General features: G+C 53.1%; 1 protein-coding gene across 1 annotated transcript; it reads right to left on the reverse strand.

Moving 5' to 3' along the window:
- Nucleotides 1-8,198: 8,198 nt before the first annotated feature.
- On the reverse strand, nt 8,199-13,258 carry pdzd8 (PDZ domain containing 8). Its single transcript, XM_072432251.1, has 2 exons — nt 13,098-13,258; nt 8,199-12,902 (listed from the first exon to the last, which is right to left on the reverse strand). The coding sequence occupies exons 1-2, from the start codon at nt 13,222-13,224 to the stop codon at nt 10,576-10,578; spliced, it is 2,454 nt and encodes an 817-aa protein (XP_072288352.1). The 5' UTR covers nt 13,225-13,258; the 3' UTR covers nt 8,199-10,575.
- Nucleotides 13,259-16,701: the final 3,443 nt, after the last annotated feature.

Consider the following 16,701-nt stretch of genomic DNA (forward strand, 5'->3'; position numbering starts at 1 on the left):
CACAGTCTCACGGTCACATTAGAGTGGACACTGTGTCACGGTCACATTAGTGCGGACGCAGTGTCACGGTCAGATTAGAGTGGACACAGTGTCACGGTCACATTAGTGTGGACACAGTCTCACGGTCACATTAGAGTGGACACAGTCTCACGGTCACATTAGAGTGGACACTGTGTCACGGTCACATTAGTGCGGACGCAGTGTCACGGTCACATTAGAGTGGACACAGTGTCACGGTCACATTAGTGTGGACACAGTGTCACGGTCACATTAGAGTGGACACAGTCTCACGGTCACATTAGAGTGGACACAGTCTCACGGTCACATTAGAGTGGACACTGTGTCACGGTCACATTAGTGCGGACGCAGTCTCACGGTCACATTAGAGTGGACACAGTGTCACGGTCACATTAGTGTGGACACAGTGTCACGGTCACATTAGTGTGGACACAGTGTCACGGTCACATTAGTGTGGACACAGTCTCACGGTCACATTAGTGTGGACACAGTGTCACAGTCACATTAGAGTGGACACAGTGTCACATTAGAGTGGACACAGTCTCACGGTCACATTAGAGTGGACACAGTGTCACGTCACATTAGAGTGGACACTGTGTCACATTAGAGTGGACACTGTGTCACGGTCACATTAGAGTGGACACTGTGTCACGGTCACATTAGAGTGGACACTGTGTCACGGTCACATTAGAGTGGACACTGTGTCACGGTCACATTAGAGTGGACACATCTGTCCAGGTTTTCTCTGGTTTGGATGTTTTCCTCAGAGTCCTCCATCATCACAGAAGTTTGATTTCTTGCTGTTAGCTCCACATTAGCTCCACATTAGCTTCACATTAGCTCCATATTAGCTCCACATTAGCTCCACATTAGCTTCACATTAGCTCCATATTAGCTCCACATTAGCTTCACATTAGCTCCACGTTAGCTCCACATTAGCTCCACATTAGCTTCACATTAGCTCCACGTTAGCTCCACATTAGCTCCACATTAGCTTCACATTAGCTCCACGTTAGCTCCACATTAGCTTCACATTAGCTTCACATTAGCTCCACGTTAGCTCCACATTAGCTCCACATTAGCTTCACATTAGCTCCACGTTAGCTCCACATTAGCTCCACATTAGCTTCACATTAGCTCCACGTTAGCGCCACATTAGCTCCACATTAGCGTCACATTAGCTCCACGTTAGCTCCACATTAGCTTCACATTAGCTTCACCTTAGCTCCACATTAGCTCCACATTAGCTTCACATTAGCTTCACATTAGCTCCACATTAGCTCCACATTAGCTCCACGTTAGCTTCACGTTAGCTTCACATTAGCTCCACATTAGCTCCACGTTAGCTCCACGTTAGCTCCACATTAGCGTCACATTAGCTCCACGTTAGCTTCACATTAGCTCCACATTAGCTCCACGTTAGCTCCACATTAGCTCCACATTAGCGTCACATTAGCTCCACGTTAGCTCCACATTAGCTTCACATTAGCTTCACATTAGCTCCACATAAATAAATACATAAATACATAAATACATAAATACATAAATAAATAAATAAATAAATAAATAAATAAATAAATAAATACATAAATACCATTGCATGTGTGATCACGACAGTAATTGCACATATGATGGCGTTGCACATGGTTAGGTCAGTATTGTGAGTGTTCAGGACTAACAGTGTTTGTTGTAGAGTGTGAAACGTCTCCTTCACACATCGAGGCTGGATCAGTCACTGAAGCTGCTCTCCAGAGTGGACAGAGTCCTGCAGGGGACAGAGTGTCCTGCAGGGGACAGAGTGTCCTGCAGGGGACAGAGTGTCCTGCAGGAGGTGAGTCTCAAGGTCAAGCATAAATGTGAGTTTAGCCAGGACCCTTCTGTCCCCCACCTCCTGCACCGTGTCCAGAGGACAGCCCAGGACGGAGCTTTGTCCAGCTTCTTCCTCTCCCTCTGTGATGACCCCACTTACAGGAGCTGATGCACCACAGAGTCAGAGAAGGTCTTCAGGAGCGGCCCTGTCAGGAGCGGCCCTGTCAGGGGTGGCCCTGTCTCTCCTGAAGACCTGAGTCTCCTCAGGAGGAGGAGCCGACTCTGGCTCTTCCTGTTCAGTCTGTGTTATGAGTCCAGTTTGTGGTTCAGATGAAACACCAGGTCCTTGTATGAGTCACTCTCTCAATGTCCCGTCCCTGGATGTTCACTGGTGAGGGGGCGTGGCCTGTCCCGTCCCTGGATGTTCACTGGTGAGGGGGGCGTGGCCTGTCCCGTCCCTGGATGTTCACTGGTGAGGGGGGCGTGGCCTGTCCCGTCCCTGGATGTTCACTGGTGAGGGGGCGTGGCCTGTCCCGTCCCTGGATGTTCACTGGTGAGGGGGCGTGGCCTGTCCCGTCCCTGGATGTTCACTGGTGAGGGGGGCGTGGCCTGTCCCGTCCCTGGATGTTCACTGGTGAGGGGGGCGTGGCCTGTCCCGTCCCTGGATGTTCACTGGTGAGGGGGGCGTGGCCTGTCCCGTCCCTGGATGTTCACTGGTGAGGGGGCGTGGCCTGTCCCGTCCCTGGATGTTCACTGGTGAGGGGGCGTGGCCTGTCCCGTCCCTGGATGTTCACTGGTGAGGGGGCGTGGCCTGTCCCGTCCCTGTTCACTGGTGAGGGGGCGTGGCCTGTCCCGTCCCTGTTCACTGGTGAGGGGGCGTGGCCTGTCCCGTCCCTGGATGTTCACTGGTGAGGGGGCGTGGCCTGTCCCGTCCCTGGATGTTCACTGGTGAGGGGGCGTGGCCTGTCCCATCCCTGGATGTTCACTGGTGAGGGGGGCGTGGCCTGTCCTTGGTCTTCCCCGCGTTGTTGAGGAGGAGGTTCCACAAAGTCCTGCTCCAGTCCTCTGTCCTCTGTCCTCCACATCATCGTCTGTGATGAGTCCCATGATGGCAGAGTGGTCAGAGAACTTCTGCAGGACACAGCTGTCCATGTCTGAGGTCTGCAGTGTAGAGGGTGAAGAGAAAGGGCGCGAGGGCAGTGCCCTGGGGCCCCCCGCACTGCAGGTCCCCCACACTGCAGGTCCCCCACACTGCAGGTCCCCCACACTGCAGGTCCCTCACACTGCAGGTCCCTCACACTGCAGGTCCCTCACACTGCAGGTCCCTCACACTGCAGGTCCCTCACACTGCAGGTCCCCCACACTGCAGGTCCCTCACACTGCAGGTCCCTCACACTGCAGGTCCCCCGCACTGCAGGTCCCCCACACTGCAGGTCCCCCACACTGCAGGTCCGCCACACTGCAGGTCCCTCACACTGCAGGTCCCCCACACTGCAGGTCCCTCACACTGCAGGTCCCTCACACTGCAGGTCCCTCACACTGCAGGTCCCCCACACTGCAGGTCCCTCACACTGCAGGTCCCTCACACTGCAGGTCCTCCACACTGCAGGTCCTCCACACTGCAGGTCCCCCACACTGCAGGTCCTCCACACTGCAGGTCCCTCACACTGCAGGTCCCTCACACTGCAGGTCCCCCACACTGCAGGTCCCCCACACTGCAGGTCCTCCACACTGCAGGTCCCTCACACTGCAGGTCCCCCACACTGCAGGTCCCTCACACTGCAGGTCCCCCACACTGCAGGTCCCCCACACTGCAGGTCCCCCACACTGCAGGTCCTCCACACTGCAGGTCCCTCACACTGCAGGTCCTTTACACTGCAGGTCCCTCACACTGCAGGTCCCCCACACTGCAGGTCCCTCACACTGCAGGTCCCCCACACTGCAGGTCCCCCACACTGCAGGTCCCTCACACTGCAGGTCCCCCACACTGCAGGTCCCTCACACTGCAGGTCCCCCACACTGCAGGTCCTTTACACTGCAGGTCCCCCACACTGCAGGTCCCTCACACTGCAGGTCCCCCACACTGCAGGTCCCCCACACTGCAGGTCCCTCACACTGCAGGTCCCCCACACTGCAGGTCCTTTACACTGCAGGTCCCTCACACTGCAGGTCCCCCACACTGCAGGTCCTCCACACTGCAGGCCCCCCACACTGCAGGTCCCCCACACTGCAGGTCCCTCACACTGCAGGCCCCTCACACTGCAGGTCCCCCCACACTGCAGGTCCCCCCACACTGCAGGTCCGAGTGTCAGACACACAGTCCCGGGCTCTGACCAACTGGGGTCGGTCTGTGAGGTAGTCCAGGATCCACTCTGCAGGTCGTCCTCCACACCAGCCGTCTCCAGCTTGTCCCTCAGGAGCTGATGGTGTTGAAGGCGCTGGAGAGATGAAAGAACAGGATCTTCACAGAGCTGCCAGGCTTCTCCAGGTGAGAGAGAGAGCGGTGCAGCAGGAGATGACGGCGTCCTCCACTCTGATGAGCTGAGGTGGTCCAGGACCAGCTCCAGTGTCTTCATCAGGACGTGAGAGTCTTTGGCGCGCGGTGTCTTGGACACCTCCGGCTTTATCTAAAACATCTATCGGAAATTATTAAATATAAATTAGAAATGTTCGGCGGGCCGGATTAAAATGTCAGGGGAGCTGGATTCGGCCCGCAGGCCACATGTTTGATGTTTTACACCGACAAAACAAGTGAAACGTTTGAAGAGTGAGTCCTGTGGTTTGCAGGACGAACAAAACGCTGCACGGCCCATTGTTGATGCTGCTGTCGCCATCGGAGATCAGCACATGCGTCGTTAAAAAAAGAGGCGGGGCAATGAGGGCGTAACGGCCCAGACGCCAAAGCGGCGTTTTGAGATCTTTGCACGATCGGACCTCGTTTCAAGTCAAGTGAATAAAATCTGTTTCAGAGTAAATCTCTTTGTTTGCTTTTAGCTTGATGTGGGCGGGGCTTGATGTGTGCGGGGCTTGATGTGGGCGGGGCTTGATGTGGGCGGGGCTTGATGTGGGCGGGGCTTGACAGAACGTGTTTGATGATTCCTCTTGAAAAGATCAAGCTCATTTCACGAAAGATAAAGTAAAGTCCAGATAAAAGTCCTTAAACGAGCGTCACAGCTTCATCGTTGTGTCTGAAATGCCTTTTCATAAAAAGGAATAAAGAGAAAATCAGAGCCCGCAGACAAATACAGGGTTTAAAATGGGAGATTTTAATTTAAATTTTTTTTAAAAAAACACACATTTGAACCGCAAAATGTAAAATTAATAATAAAATACACCTCTGGCTTTATCTAAAAATCTGAGATGATAAAAGGATCGCGCTGTTTTCCTCGACACAAATATTGTGCTGCATGTCGGGGTTCCTCTCTTCGCCTGCGTGAGCGGGTTAAATGTGAGTCAGTTAAACGTGTCAGGTGGCGCTCGCTCTCTCCGCCGCGCTGCTCGGGAGGAGACGAGGCGAGCGACAGCCTGTAATCGAAGTGTCCATCTGAGCACGGCTCCTTCATTAACGCTCAGAAAAACACCTTCAGGATCTGATCTGGAAAATGGCTTCGTGTGAGACGGTGATTCACCCTCCGAGATCTGCTGCACGACACAGGGGCCGTTTCCCGCGCTCAGGGGCCTCGGCCTGACGCGGGCGTGGTCGACGTGACACGCAAAAGGCAGTTTGCATACACACATTTATTCATGGTGTTATATTTATTTCACACGTGGACGCAGGCAGAGTTAGCGTTAGCCTTGTCGTTAGCGCTAATGTGAGCCTCGTCGTTAGCATTAGCCTCGTCGTTAGCGTTAGCCTCGTCGTTAGCGTTAGCCTCGTCGTTAGCGTCTCTTTGGAAACATTTCAGAACTAGAGTTTATCCTTAGACGAAACGTTTGGTGAACGTTTTTCACCCTTAAAATAGTGAAATGTGAAGCGGCTCCTGCGCTGCCGTTGAGCTTCTGTAGTTACAAATGCATTGCTGTGCTAATGTTGCTAATGTCTCTATACGGAGCTAATGACAACAAAAGCAGAAATTCACATTCAAATGTTGATTTAGAACATACAGATGTAATAACTCTGTTGTTTTGTTTACGTTACAGTCGCACGTAAACTCTGAGAAAACCTCCAGTTCCAACCTCCGTTAGCCTCAGAGTTTAGCGTTAGTCTCGAAGTTAGCTTTAGCCTCAGAGTTTAGTGCTAGCCTCAAAGTTAGCATTAGCTTCAGAGTTTAGCCTCAGTCTTAGCGTTAGCCTCCAAACATCTAGGCCTGAGTATAAATAAAGGGCCCCTGTGCACGGTTTGAGGGCGTTGGGGGCCCCTGTGCACTGTTGGGGGCCCCTGTGCACTGTTGGGGGCCCCTGTGCACTGTTGGGGGCCCGTGTGCACTGTTGGGGGCCCCTGTGCACTGTTGGGGGCCCCTGTGCACTGTTGGGGGCCCCTGTGCACTGTTGGGGGCCCCTGTGCACCGTCATCACTTCACGATACCGAAAACAATTGTGATCGTATCCAAGATTGGACTGAACACGTCACATTTACATATCGACTCAAAAAACACGTTAAGACTTTCAATTCTCTTTATTTGAATATTTACACCAAAGTCTCAAAAAGGCTTTTCCAAAATGTCCACTATTTCCCCAAAAAACACAGCGACATTTCGAGTCAAGTGCAACTTTTCCAAACGTAAGTAACAGGTTTTGAATTGTCTTTTCTCGGGACCAAAGCGCTGAAGGTTCAGTGGAAGAGCACACGGGAACAGCAGCGAAGCTTCTCCACAAAACACAACAATGACTCAAGGGTCAAACATGACATATTGCACACGTCAAAATGATTAGATACAAGCGGCTGATTCACACGTTTGTGTTTTACAACGGGCACATTTTAGGACCAACTGCGTTAAACTTTTCATGACTTTGTTTTAAATGCTTTAAAATGACATGCGATGTGCGCCATTGTTTTGTGTCTTTCTCTTAACTATTTAGTTCAAATCAAAAACTGTGATTCGAGGCTAAATATTTATTAAAATAAGTATTTTTTTATTTTTAATCTTTAACTTGTGGAGCAGCCGCTTTGTAAAGTGCATCGAACAGTAAAAACACAGAACACGGCTGTTACAGAGAGTCTGACGGACTGGACACTAGCGTTAGCACTAACGTTAGCACTAGCACTAGCGTTAGCACTAGCATTAGCACTAAAGTTAGCACTAGCATAGCCAGAGTTTATCTGATTGGATTTGTTGGTTTGTCTTAGAGCCACGCCCCCTAAAAGGGCTGAACTCTGGAGCCAATGTTTTTACCAAAAGGGTAAAAAGGTTTTTAAAAAAAACTACCTACTCAAGTTTTGGATCTGGACTTGGATCAGATCTGGATCTGGACCAGGATCAGATCTGGATCTGGACCAGGATCAGATCTGGATCTGGATCTGGACCAGGATCAGATCTGGATCTGGACCAGGATCAGATCTGGATCTGGATCTGGACCAGGATCAGATCTGGATCTGGACCAGGATCAGATCTGGATCTGGACCAGGATCAGATCTGGATCTGGATCTGGACCAGGATCAGATCTGGATCTGGACCAGGATCAGATCTGGATCTGGATCTGGACCAGGATCAGATCTGGATCTGGACCAGGATCAGATCTGGATCTGGACCAGGATCAGATCTGGATCTGGATCTGGACCAGGATCAGATCTGGATCTGGACCAGGATCAGATCTGGATCTGGACCAGGATCAGATCTGGATCTGGATCTGGACCAGGATCAGATCTGGATCTGGATCTGGACCAGGATCAGATCTGGATCTGGACCAGGATCAGATCTGGATCTGGACCAGGATCAGATCTGGATCTGGACCAGGATCAGATCTGGATCTGGATCTGGACCAGGATCAGATCTGGATCTGGACCAGGATCAGCTGATTCCTGGTTGAATCCTTTTGTATTAGAAATATAAATGCAGGAGAATGATTGGCGGTGGTTTGGTTCCTCTGCCATCCTGCGTTTGTAAAAGAGAGAACTCTAGACTAAAAGGGCATAAAACACCTGCTGCTCATATTCTCGGCTCCATAATTATCATTTGCCCTTTTTAACATCATCATCTTTCACATTTGTGACTGAGCAGAATCTAGAAAGTGCCACAAAAACGCACTTTTATCCAGAAAATGTGACAATCTGGACCGACTGTAACAGCCACAGGAAGAAAGAAACAACTATGAGAACAAAAAAGCAGAACAAATGATTCACACAAAATCACAAACACATAAAAGAGAAAAAGAGAAATAACAAAAGAAAAACATGAGGTGGTTTAGTCCCGGTTTCGTCCCGGTTTCGTCCCGGTTTCGTCCCGGTTTCGTCCCGGTTTCGTCCCGGTTTAGTCCCGGTTTAGTCCCGGTTTAGTCTCGGTTTAGTCTCGGTTTAGTCTCGGTTTAGTCTCGGTTTAGTCTCGGTTTAGTCTCGGTTTAGTCTCGGTTTAGTCTCTGTTTAGTCTCTGTTTAGTCTCTGTTTAGTCTCTGTTTAGTCCCGGTTTAGTCCCGGTTTAGTCCCGGTTTAGTCCCGGTTTAGTCCCGGTTTAGTCCCGGTTTAGTCCCGGTTTAGTCCCGGTTTAGTCCCGGTTTAGTCCCTGTTTAGTCCCGGTTTAGTCCCGGTTTAGTCCCGGTTTAGTCCCGGTTTAGTCCCGGTTTAGTCCCGGTTTAGTCCCTGTTTAGTCCCTGTTTAGTCCCTGTTTAGTCCCTGTTTAGTCCCTGTTTAGTCCCTGTTTAGTCTCTGTTTTGTCTCTGTTTTGTCTCTGTTTTGTCTCTGTTTTGTCTCTGTTTTGTCTCTGTTTTGTCTCTGTTTTGTCTCTGTTTTGTCTCTGTTTTGTCTCTGTTTTGTCTCTGTTTTGTCTCTGTTTTGTCTCTGTTTTGTCTCTGTTTTGTCTCTGTTTTGTCTCTGTTTAGTCTCTGTTTAGTCTCTGTTTAGTCTCTGTTTAGTCTCTGTTTAGTCTCTGTTTAGTCTCTGTTTAGTCTCTGTTTAGTCTCTGTTTTGTCTCTGTTTTGTCTCTGTTTTGTCTCTGTTTTGTCTCTGTTTTGTCTCTGTTTAGTCTCTGTTTAGTCCCTGTTTAGTCTCGGTTTAGTCCCTGTTTAGTCTCTGTTTAGTCCCTGTTTAGTCTCTGTTTAGTCCCTGTTTAGTCCCTGTTTAGTCCCTGTTTAGTCCCTGTTTAGTCCCTGTTTAGTCTCTGTTTAGTCCCTGTTTAGTCTCTGTTTAGTCTCTGTTTAGTCTCTGTTTAGTCTCTGTTTAGTCTCGGTTTAATCCCGGTTTAGACCAAACGTGTAGAGAAAAAGAACAGAAATTCAACAAACATTTCAACTTTTCATTAAAATTCCCCAAATCCAAAATATTCATGTCGTAAAAAGTGCAGAAAATGGACGATATGTTTTTGTTTTTTGTATATGTTTTTTAAAGTTGCAAATTTTTTCAGTTTTGTGTTTGTTTTTTGTCGTTTTTTCACGGCCGTTTGACGAGCGCCGCGGAGGACGGCGTTAGCGACGTTAGCATAGCCAGCTAGCTCATGTGTGGGTTTTTTGTCGTTTTTTAAGCCACGATAAACAGCCGTCAAGACAAACATGCAGCAAAACCACGGGCCACGCCCCGGCGCGGGCGGGGCCACTTCAGGACGGGACGAACTCTGGCCCACGTTAAACTCTACGGATACAAAGACCGGCTCCAAATGGAATAAAGAAATATAGACTCTGGTCTTTTTATTCACTTATTTCTTCACAAAACTAAAGACGATCCGACTATTTTCAAATCTGAATAAAGGCGTGGCCCTGGGTAAAGGCGTGGCCCTGGGTAAAGGCGCGGCCCTGGGTAAAGGCGCGGCCCTGGGTAAAGGCGCGGCCCTGGGTAAAGGCGCAGCCCTGGGTAAAGGCGCGGCCCTGGGTAAAGGCGCGGCTCTTGCTGAAGGGGCGGTCCTGGGTAAAGGCGCGGCCCTGGGTAAAGGCGCGGCCCTGGGTAAAGGCGCGGCCCTGGGTAAAGGCGCGGTCCTGGGTAAAGGCGCGGCTCTTGCTGAAGGGGCGGTCCTGGCTAAAGGCGCGGTCCTGGCTAAAGGCGCGGTCCTGGCTAAAGGCGCGGTCCTGGCTAAAGGCGCGGTCCTGGCTAAAGGGGCGCTCCTGGCTAAAGGGGCGGTCCTGGCTAAAGGGGCGGTCCTGGCTACAGGGGCGCTCCTGGCTACAGGGGCGCTCCTGGCTACAGGGGCGCTCCTGGCTACAGGGGCGCTCCTGGCTACAGGGGCGCTCCTGGCTAAAGGGGCGGTCCTGGCCTAGGCCCACTTCCTCGTGCATTCGAAGCGTCGTCGGCCAGTTTGGACGCTCTTTTCGCAGCGTTCAGAGGTCAGAGCGAGCGATGAAGCGAGACTGAACGAGGAGCGACTGAACGCGACTGAACGCGGAGCAACTGAACGCGGAGCGACTGAACGCGGGGCGACTGAACGCAGAGCGACTGAACGCAGAGCGACTGAACGCAGAGCGACTAATCGCAGCGTGCACTCGGTGGTCTGGTTTTGATCCGCCGTTACAATAACTCTGTTGCAAATCCAAAAAGAAGGCCAGGTGCAAATCTGGTCTTTTCTCTTTTCGATGGTTTGACTCCATGAACTAAACGACTGAGCGAGTGGAGGATCGTCTGTGTGAACGAAACAAACGGAGCGGTCGGTGCGGTCAGAGCGGTCAGAGCGGTCAGTGCATGGCCTCCACACAGATCTGCTCCTCGCTGATGTCGTCCAGCAGCTGTACCTCCACCGGGCTGCAGGTGTCGCTGTCGTACACCTCGCCGCCCATCAGCCCCTCCTCCTCCAGGCCCTTCCCTTTGAAGGCGGGCTGTTCGTTGGGCGACGTGCTCTCCACAGACTCCAGGTCCTCGATGCCGGCGCGGTAGTGGATCATGAGCAGCGTCAGCGCTTGCAGACGCTCGCCGGACTTGGCCAACGCGCTGCTGATGAGCGCTTTCCGGCGAGCGTCCGCCAGCTCGCGCTCCTCCATCAGCAGCGAGTTGTTATGCTCCAGTTCTTGGTCGATCTCCTGCTGGAGTTTGTCCAGCATCAGCTCAAGTTTCTGCGACCGCTCGTCGGTCGGCAAACCTCGGTACAGGTCGCGTCCGATCTCTTTCACGGCGATGAACACGCTGTCGTCCAGGCCGCCGTCTTTGCGCACCAGTTTGGCGCCGCCCGCCCCGCCCGCCAGCTGCTGCTTGGACGGACTGGCGCCGCTGGTGTACGTCTCGGTGTCGCTGCTCTCGTTGTCGGAGGTGTTGGGCGTTTGCTTGGGTGACGGCTCGGGCACCGCGTCCGCCACCTGCTCCACCAGCCGCGTCTTGGGCACCTGCCGCAGGTTCAGCAGGCGCGAGCTCGTGTTGATGATGTGCCGCGTCAGACCCGTCGTCGCGCGGTTTATGGTGGACTTGGCCTCGGGGTCGGCGCTCTTCCGCTCCATCGCCGCGACGCAAAACGGGTTCTCGGCGAGGCACTTGTCCTGGCATTTCTTGTGGCAGACGTAGGCGCAGACCATGCACTGCGACGCCGCCTTCGTCCACACCTTCTTCTTGCAGTACTCGCACCACGTCGGGTTCTGAAACTGCGTATCCTGAAAGTTGTGCCGCACTTCGACCAGCTGCATGGCGCCGTACGCTAGCTCGTCTCTCTGCGTCACCGTCTGCGTCAACGCCTCCTTCTCTCGCTCTTTCATGTCGTCTTCGTGAATGCTTCCTTCGCGCTCTCGCTCCATCCCTGCGACCACGGGAAAGTCTGCATCGCCTTCCGACACGTAGCAGAAGTTCAGCGTCACGTCTCCATAGCATAACTTTTCGTTGAAGCCTTTGTGCATGCTCAAACTTCGTAGCGCCGTCCGGCTAACGTTGGCCCGCGGCTCTGGAGGACCCAATCTAAACGTACTCTGATATTCTGAGGAAGAAGTGGCCATACATTCGAACGCTATGTGCTCCAGTTGTAAACTAACGTGACCAAGACACAGCAAGCTGCCAAGTTTGAACGGATCCTTGCACCACAGCGCCACGTTCAGAAACTTGTGATTAGCTTCGACGTCAAAAACGACACTCGCTTTTTTCCAACGTCCCGTTTGGTTCTTGTACATGGTTTCGGCCGTTTCCCAAAGCAAATGATCGTCTAAACTGTCCCGTGTGCTACAGGAACTCTCCGACATCTTTTCCTTAGCTTGCTCTGCTCTGCCGCTAGCCGCTGTTGATGCCAAACTCAAATCCTCGCTCGGTAGCTTAGCATCTCCCTGTTTGGAACCACTCTTTTCCGCCTGCACGTCCACCGAATCGCTTAACGGTGCTTTTTCTGGCGACCGTTCCAAGGAGCTGAGCGCGGTGCTGGAGGTTGACGTCGTTAGCGCTCCGGCGGAGGTTGCGTTAGCGTCCGCGTTCTCGACGAGGCTCGTTTCCGACGACGCGGACGTTAGCCGGATCTGCGGTCGAGGCGGCACGGGGGGTCGCGCGGGAACCGGCGGCGGCGGAACGCTCGGCCGATGCACGCTCTCCGAACTCGCGTCTGAATTCGTCTTATGCGGAGACGGCTTCGGAGAATCTTTTGGCTGCGGTTTGAGCGGCGACTGGAGTCCGACCAGGTTCAGCTTCCGGCTCAGGATGGGCGAGATGGTTCCGAGAGGCTTTGACGCCAACGCGGCGACACTTCTTCTCGGGCTTTGGTTTACGGTTAGCAAAGAGTCGTCCTTGGATTCAGCAGAAGGCGCGTTGCTCGCTTGTGTCGTTGGTTTAGCGTCCGCGATGAGCTCTTCGAACTCAGAGTCCATGTCTTTAACATCAGACACGTCCGAGAGCGTGGTGATGGGAGCCGGGTCCTCCTCGTAACCAGAGGGTTGTGGGATGAAGCCGGGCTCGTCTAAATGAGCGTAGCTTTCGGGGAGCGTGCCCAGGTTCCCGATGGCCGTGTTCTGGTGTCGCACCGGCCGCTCGTACAGGACGATGACCCGATCTCCGGCCTGTTTCAGAAGCTTCGGCACCTGGACCGAAGAGGTCACTTTCACTCCTGAAACGACACGAGCGAAAAGTTAGAAATGAGAAGTGAAATACGCTTGGAAGAACCAAAGCACAGATGAATGAGCAGCAGAAAGGAGAAGGTGAGAGTGGAAATGATTATGAACTTTCTTTTGGCAGTTCTCCTTTAGTCTTTAGTCGATTAAAGTATTAAAAATGCCGCACATGTGACATGGTAAACTCGTACCTCCGATGGCGATGAGGCGATCCCCCCTCTGCAGGTCGGCGAGCGCGGCCGGAGAGTTGGGCGTCACCGTCTCGATGCTGACGTGAACTGCGTCGCCTTCCGAGGCCGGGACGTGTCGGAAGGTCATTCCAACACTGCCACACGCGCCCTTCACCACCTCCGTCTGAAAGACCACAGCAACGTTTAGAGACGCCTCCCCCGGACGGACCTTTGGAACTATGTCCTTGGGCCTAAAGTCTCCTGCCGTGGACACAGTGGACGGACCTTTGGAACTATGTCCTTGGGCCTAAAGTCTCCTGCCGTGGACACAGTGGATGGACCTTTGGAACTATGTCCTTGGGCCTAAAGTCTCCTGCCGTGGACACAGTGGATGGACCTTTGGAACTATGTCCTTGGGCCTAAAGTCTCCTGCCGTGGACACAGTGGATAGACCTTTGGAACTATGTCCTTGGGCCTAAAGTCTCCTGCCGTGGGCATAGTGGACGGACCTTTGGAACTATGTCCTTGGGCCTAAAGTCTCCTGCCGTGGGCACAGTGGACGGACCTTTGGAACTATGTCCTTGGGCCTAAAGTCTCCTGCCGTGGACACAGTGGACGGACCTTTGGAACTATGTCCTTGGGCCTAAAGTCTCCTGCCGTGGACACAGTGGACGGACCTTTGGAACTATGTCCTTGGGCCTAAAGTCTCCTGCCGTGGGCACAGTGGACGGACCTTTGGAACTATGTCCTTGGGCCTAAAGTCTCCTGCCGTGGACACAGTGGACGGACCTTTGGAACTATGTCCTTGGGCCTAAAGTCTCCTGCCGTGGACACAGTGGATGGACCTTTGGATCTATGTCCTTGGGCCTAAAGTCTCCTGCCGTGGACACAGTGGATGGACCTTTGGAACTATGTCCTTGGGCCTAAAGTCTCCTGCCGTGGACACAGTGGATAGACCTTTGGAACTATGTCCTTGGGCCTAAAGTCTCCTGCCGTGGGCATAGTGGACGGACCTTTGGAACTATGTCCTTGGGCCTAAAGTCTCCTGCCGTGGGCACAGTGGACGGACCTTTGGAACTATGTCCTTGGGCCTAAAGTCTCCTGCCGTGGACACAGTGGACGGACCTTTGGAACTATGTCCTTGGGCCTAAAGTCTCCTGCCGTGGACACAGTGGACAGACCTTTGGAACTATGTCCTTGGGCCTAAAGTCTCCTGCCGTGGGCACAGTGGACGGACCTTTGGAACTATGTCCTTGGGCCTAAAGTCTCCTGCCGTGGACACAGTGGACGGACCTTTGGAACTATGTCCTTGGGCCTAAAGTCTCCTGCCGTGGACACAGTGGACGGACCTTTGGAACTATGTCCTTGGGCCTAAAGTCTCCTGCCGAGGACACAGTGGATGGACCTTTGGAACTATGTCCTTGGGCCTAAAGTCTCCTGCCGTGGACACAGTGGACGGACCTTTGGAACTATGTCCTTGGGCCTAAAGTCTCCTGCCGAGGACACAGTGGATGGACCTTTGGAACTATGTCCTTGGGCCTAAAGTCTCCTGCCGTGGACACAGTGGACGGACCTTTGGAACTATGTCCTTGGGCCTAAAGTCTCCTGCCGAGGACACAGTGGACGGACCTTTGGAACTATGTCCTTGGGCCTAAAGTCTCCTGCCGTGGACACAGTGGATGGACCTTTGGAACTATGTCCTTGGGCCTAAAGTCTCCTGCCGTGGACACAGTGGATAGACCTTTGGAACTATGTCCTTGGGCCTAAAGTCTCCTGCCGAGGACACAGTGGACGGACCTTTGGAACTATGTCCTTGGGCCTAAAGTCTCCTGCCGTGGACACAGTGGATAGACCTTTGGAACTATGTCCTTGGGCCTAAAGTCTCCTGCCGAGGACACAGTGGACGGACCTTTGGAACTATGTCCTTGGGCCTAAAGTCTCCTGCCGTGGACACAGTGGATGGACCTTTGGAACTATGTCCTTGGGCCTAAAGTCTCCTGCCGTGGACACAGTGGATGGACCTTTGGAACTATGTCCTTGGGCCTAAAGTCTCCTGCCGTGGACACAGTGGATAGACCTTTGGAACTATGTCCTTGGGCCTAAAGTCTCCTGCCGAGGACACAGTGGACGGACCTTTGGAACTATGTCCTTGGGCCTAAAGTCTCCTGCCGTGGACACAGTGGATGGACCTTTGGAACTATGTCCTTGGGCCTAAAGTCTCCTGCCGTGGACACAGTGGATGGACCTTTGGAACTATGTCCTTGGGCCTAAAGTCTCCTGCCGTGGACACAGTGGATAGACCTTTGGAACTATGTCCTTGGGCCTAAAGTCTCCTGCCGTGGGCATAGTGGACGGACCTTTGGAACTATGTCCTTGGGCCTAAAGTCTCCTGCCGTGGGCACAGTGGACGGACCTTTGGAACTATGTCCTTGGGCCTAAAGTCTCCTGCCGTGGACACAGTGGACGGACCTTTGGAACTATGTCCTTGGGCCTAAAGTCTCCTGCCGTGGACACAGTGGACGGACCTTTGGAACTATGTCCTTGGGCCTAAAGTCTCCTGCCGTGGGCACAGTGGACGGACCTTTGGAACTATGTCCTTGGGCCTAAAGTCTCCTGCCGTGGACACAGTGGACGGACCTTTGGAACTATGTCCTTGGGCCTAAAGTCTCCTGCCGTGGACACAGTGGATGGACCTTTGGATCTATGTCCTTGGGCCTAAAGTCTCCTGCCGTGGACACAGTGGATGGACCTTTGGAACTATGTCCTTGGGCCTAAAGTCTCCTGCCGTGGACACAGTGGATAGACCTTTGGAACTATGTCCTTGGGCCTAAAGTCTCCTGCCGTGGGCATAGTGGACGGACCTTTGGAACTATGTCCTTGGGCCTAAAGTCTCCTGCCGTGGGCACAGTGGACGGACCTTTGGAACTATGTCCTTGGGCCTAAAGTCTCCTGCCGTGGACACAGTGGACGGACCTTTGGAACTATGTCCTTGGGCCTAAAGTCTCCTGCCGTGGACACAGTGGACGGACCTTTGGAACTATGTCCTTGGGCCTAAAGTCTCCTGCCGTGGGCACAGTGGACGGACCTTTGGAACTATGTCCTTGGGCCTAAAGTCTCCTGCCGTGGACACAGTGGACGGACCTTTGGAACTATGTCCTTGGGCCTAAAGTCTCCTGCCGTGGACACAGTGGACGGACCTTTGGAACTATGTCCTTGGGCCTAAAGTCTCCTGCCGAGGACACAGTGGATGGACCTTTGGAACTATGTCCTTGGGCCTAAAGTCTCCTGCCGTGGACACAGTGGACGGACCTTTGGAACTATGTCCTTGGGCCTAAAGTCTCCTGCCGAGGACACAGTGGATGGACCTTTGGAACTATGTCCTTGGGCCTAAAGTCTCCTGCCGTGGACACAGTGGACGGACCTTTGGAACTATGTCCTTGGGCCTAAAGTCTCCTGCCGAGGACACAGTGGACGGACCTTTGGAACTATGTCCTTGGGCCTAAAGTCTCCTGCCGTGGACACAGTGGATGGACCTTTGGAACTATGTCCTTGGGCCTAAAGTCTCCTGCCGTGGACACAGTGGATAGACCTTTGGAACTATGTCCTTGGGCCTAAAGTCTCCTGC

Source organism: Eucyclogobius newberryi, unplaced genomic scaffold, assembly GCF_026437365.1.
Source record: "Eucyclogobius newberryi isolate DKJ021-1_F unplaced genomic scaffold, fEucNew1.0.hap1 SCAF_107, whole genome shotgun sequence".
In the NCBI taxonomy this organism is placed as follows: Eukaryota; Metazoa; Chordata; class Actinopteri; order Gobiiformes; family Gobiidae; genus Eucyclogobius; species Eucyclogobius newberryi.